Source organism: Notothenia coriiceps, unplaced genomic scaffold (genome assembly GCF_000735185.1).
Source record: "Notothenia coriiceps isolate Sejong01 unplaced genomic scaffold, NC01 NC01_scaffold00035760, whole genome shotgun sequence".
NCBI lineage: Eukaryota > Metazoa > Chordata > Actinopteri > Perciformes > Nototheniidae > Notothenia > Notothenia coriiceps.
Window position 1 is genome coordinate 129,743 of NW_011368461.1, and position 4,657 is coordinate 134,399.

General features: G+C 42.4%; 1 protein-coding gene across 1 annotated transcript in view; it reads right to left on the reverse strand.

The window, feature by feature from the left end:
- The window catches only part of wwc1 (WW and C2 domain containing 1), a gene marked incomplete at its 5' end in the record, with an annotated part of 26,334 nt that extends 22,351 nt beyond the window's left edge, over positions 1-3,983 (reverse strand). Inside the window, 4 exons of the mRNA XM_010791747.1 lie at positions 419-441; positions 1,840-1,845; positions 3,010-3,133; positions 3,883-3,983. Of these exons, the coding sequence (XP_010790049.1) occupies positions 419-441; positions 1,840-1,845; positions 3,010-3,133; positions 3,883-3,983 (254 nt within the window). The remainder of the gene's footprint in view (positions 1-418; positions 442-1,839; positions 1,846-3,009; positions 3,134-3,882) is intronic.
- Between the last annotated feature and the right edge of the window lie 674 nt (positions 3,984-4,657).

Sequence of the window (4,657 nt, forward strand, 5' to 3'; positions counted from 1 at the left end):
ACAACTAATTATCATCAAACCAAAGATTAATGATATTTTATTCAATGTGTAAGCTTTCTTAGTAATACAAAAATAATGGCCCCCTTCCGGGAAAAAGGTCATAAATTTTCGTTATGGGGAGTTTACTAGACACTGTGCAGGACGAGATGTAGTGGTCTTCGAGTACACACTTCTGCACCCTCGAGCTTACCTTTACAACAGTAATCTATATAGACATGTCGGTAAAAAAGTATATATTTTCATTTGACGGTGAGGTTTTCAGGTAGACTGAGCGTCCATGTGCGACGAATCGTAGCTAGCTAAAATGTAATGTACTATCTCCCCCTTGTATGTAGACCTGAGCCGACAGGAATGTAAAAGGAGTATACTCTCTAAAATGAACCTAGTTTGGTCGTTACTACGGGTTTTAATCTTTCACATGAATCCCCAGTGAAGGTAGTGGTTGAGATGAAGAGCACGGGTAGTGAATCTTGAATTTTGGTAGTTAACAACTATAATGCTCGTTACCACATGTAAACCGAAACCACAATTTAAACTATAATGATTATATATATATGTATATAATACCTACACTCTCTCTCTCTCGCAAGGAAAAATTCTTCCGAAACATTCACCTTATTAAACGATTCTCTTTCTCACTCCTGAACTTATATTCGAACCCAGTGACGTTGTTCCTTTGTAAACTATGTTTTTGCATGAGCGTTACAGTCAACAATTCACTTTTCAATATTTTCATTTCAATGTTCGGAAAATAACGAGTAATATTATGTGTCGTCCATTATTGGATTGTTTCTAAGTCTCACGTTGAGACAGGGCCTACACGTCTTTTTATGTTTTTGTATGTATTGTGATTTTTTGTTCCGTTATCCTGTCTGTTGTATGTTAGTATGCCCCCTTATTTATCAAATTTTATAATATATTTTTTATCATATATTTCACGTAATTTACACCCATACACCACTCTTACCTCAAGCCCAATAACCGTATACACACCACCAATTCGTCGGGACGTGTCCGGGTCCCCATCTTTTTGACACCCGCTATACCGTAGTAGGCAGCCTAGACAACCGAGATATCCGGTTTGACCTACTCCCAGCTCCCTCCCACCCCGACCGAACTACATCAGCCGATAGTCAGAAGTTTTGTAAAGTAGTGGACGGCTACAAATCCCGATTACCGGACATCAGGGTAACTACGAGAGGACTGACCACCAGAAAAACCCCTGTCCTTACTACCATCGGGCAAAAGTCTGTCCTACCTTACGTTCGATCACTCGTCCCTAGTCCAACTTATAGGACCAGTCCATTGGCAGGACTTTCGACCAGTCGCCGTTCGAAAACTCATGACAAAGGACTCATGAGGTAGCCAGGACGCCGAAAAGGGTGGGAGGTGTCTAGCAGCGCAGACGAAGTGGACTTACAGAAACTCTCACCCTCCACATACCTCGACCATCAATCGTCCCTGCCATTCTTTTACTTTCACCCCCCCAGCGATCGGAGTTTCGCCCGTTTCTTACCAAATCAAGGAGACGTTCCACCACGCCAAGTGTGGAGCATCATCATGTCTGGACAAAGAACGGGGAATCATCAATCAATCGACCACTTTCCGGACAGGTTGCGTACACATCAACAAATAACTCGGCTCTAAGAGGAGTGTAAAAGGGAAACTATCAGAAGGAAAACGTCGGAACTCGGAGAGGAGTCAACGGAAACGGTTCGACCAATGGACCCCGACGCAGGGGCTGCAACTTCCGACACAGTGCCCTCCCTCTCTGGTCGTGGCGAGAACCAGGTATGTACCAAAAACCAAACCCATCTGGAGCTGGACCGCAAAAAAGAGCAGAATAGTAATTCACATCTCACAAAATAAGCTAAGGCGACTACTTGCATTCGGTGACTTGATTTAAAAAATGAAAACCAGGGAAATTTTTTGTTTTGCATATCTCATCAAAATTATCTAATGTTAGTAACTATTAAAGACAAAATGGGGACAATTCTGTTCTAATGTAGTAATTGTAACTGTTGTGCAGACATACTGATAAAATAGGGCCTCTAACTAATTACCTTAAATAACCTCTAATTAATTAAACCAGTTCAATATGCATTATTCTTATTCTTATCATGAGCGCAGTAACGGTAACGTATCTAATTACTTATTTATTTATTTAGTATTCCATAACTTAATAACAGAGATGGTCAAACTAAAGTGGTAGAGACATGGCAGAAATCCTACAATGATAAACAGACATTGAACTGTTCACCCGTCAGAGGGCGATCAAGAAAAGAGCGGCCCCGTTGAGGGAGCTTACAGATGAAAAGACACAGAAACACAGAAGCACAATAACAACAAGTAGGCTATATTTAGGTGTTTTTTTGTAAATAACCGACGGTATCAAGAGGAAGTAAAGTCCCCTGGTTTGTCCCCTATACCCTAACTGCCATGAGACAATTCAAAAGCAAGTTTCCAAAATCCGACACTGAGGTGGTCTTAACGCACCGGCAGATGACAGCGCTGACAAAGTGTGTTTCCCGCAACGAGACTCTACAATACTAATTGTGGGCTTATCATGTTGATTCGGCCACAACAGGAAAAAGAAAAACAAACTTTCGCTCACTCCAGAGGGGCAGGTCAGCCAAAAAGGCCAAACGGGCCGTTGCCCGGGCAACGTTACCTGCTGTGCACGTCCCTGGGGATCAGAGGGTCTCTGTGCTGTGGAGGACGCTCTACCTTGTTCCTGTGCTTAAGACGCCGCGTCCCAGTGGCTACTCTCATTGCACATTTTTACTCTTACTTCCTATGTTTGTATAAATAGTTATTGACTTTAGTCCAATATGGTGCACCTGTAATAAAACATAATTTCCCCCCGGAATAAATTAAGCATTCTGATTGATTGATTGAACCAGGTAGTGACTGCTTACTTTCAGGCACCAGTTGAATGAGATACAGTGACACTCCACCAATGAGTAAGATAAAGATGACAGAGAGTCGGCGTGGGAAGTATTTCAGTGCCAGCCAGCAGGACGTGTAGGCTGGGACCTCTGCAGCTGCTGAGAGGAAGCAGCTGATGTAGGGGTTAGCATGAAGCCGGGATGTGTTCAGGGACAGGCCATAGTACCCAATACTCAAAGAGAACCTGGACATACACAGACCAAAGAGATGTTCGTTATTAGGTTATGAATATATTGAAAATGTATGATCCAATATGGTTATAGAGAGCTTTGTCAAATGGGGCAACTTCAATCATTAAAGCTCAATGTGATCAAAACCAATGAGCAGGTTGTGGAAAAAGAACACCATTGTAGGAAGTTGTAGCCATGACAGTAGACATCGCTACAAATATAGATGTTGCAGCTAATGTTATGAGTTTATGTTGTGATTTTGTAGTCTACAACCACTAAAAAAGGACTTAACCACCACAAGCATCATTCTTCCATTTGCACACACAATAAAACACAAAAACTAATAGGAAGATCCAGCTGAAAAATGCCAGATGCCAACCTACTCATTCAGGAGTTAAGGGCCAAGTGCTTTGGAGGAGCCGAGGAGTTCGTACCTGCCATTCCAACTGTGGGTTATGAGATTAAATCATCATTATCTTTCTTAATCGCCATACATCTGGTAAGAATCATCTGCTAAATACTTAATAGTATGCCAGTGGATGTCTAAAACTCAATATATGGCTGGGAGTTTAATAAACGAAGCACTACTCATCACAGTAATCGATAACTTCTTCTGGCTAATGCATCACCTATTGAGTACATTCTGCTGTCTTTCCCCCCAATTGCTTCTCTTTACCAAGGAGCTTCACTTGGAGGTTTGGAACCAACGACTCAGGAGTTGCAAGTTCAGTAAAATAATAACCCTGTTCAGGTGGATACTCACCACACCAGGTCAAAGATGACAGTCGGCTCTGACGCCTTTGTGTCCTTCACCAGGCTGAGTAACATTGAGGGGTTCCCTGAGGGTGGCATGGGGTCATCATCCTGCACAGAATACAAACAATATAATAATATCAGTCTTACCAGCAGCTAGTTATGTTTCAGCCAGTCTATAACCTACCACTTTGGTGATAGAAGTAAAATGTCGAACTGTAGGAAAAATAGCATGGAAAAAAGGAGTGCCTCTTTACGAGAATAAATATGTTACTATTAAAGTTGGACTTAAGCATATGCATTGCTCCTACTGTATGTCTTACAATCCTAATTCCAAGCCAGAACTCCAGCATGTGCGCTGTATCTTTTAAAAGANCCCCGTTGAGGGAGTTTACAGATGAAAAGACACAGAAAGACAGAAGCACAATAATAAGTAGGCTATATTTAGGTGTTTTTTTGTAAATAACCGACGGTATCAAGAGGAAGTAAAGTCCCCTGGTTTGTCCCTTATACCCTAACTGCCATGAGACAACTCAAAATCAAGTTTCCAAAATCCGACACTGAGGTGGTCTTTAACGCAACGGCAGCGCTAACAAAGTCTGTTTCCCGCAGCGATACGCTACAATACTAATTGTGGGCTTATCATATTGATTCGGCCTCAACAGAAAAGAGAAAAACAAACTCTCGCTCTCTCCAGAGGGGCAGGTCAGCCAAAAAGCCCGTACCTGTGCACGTCCCTGACTAGGAGCAGTGGGCAGCTATTGTACAGCGCCCGGGGAGCACTG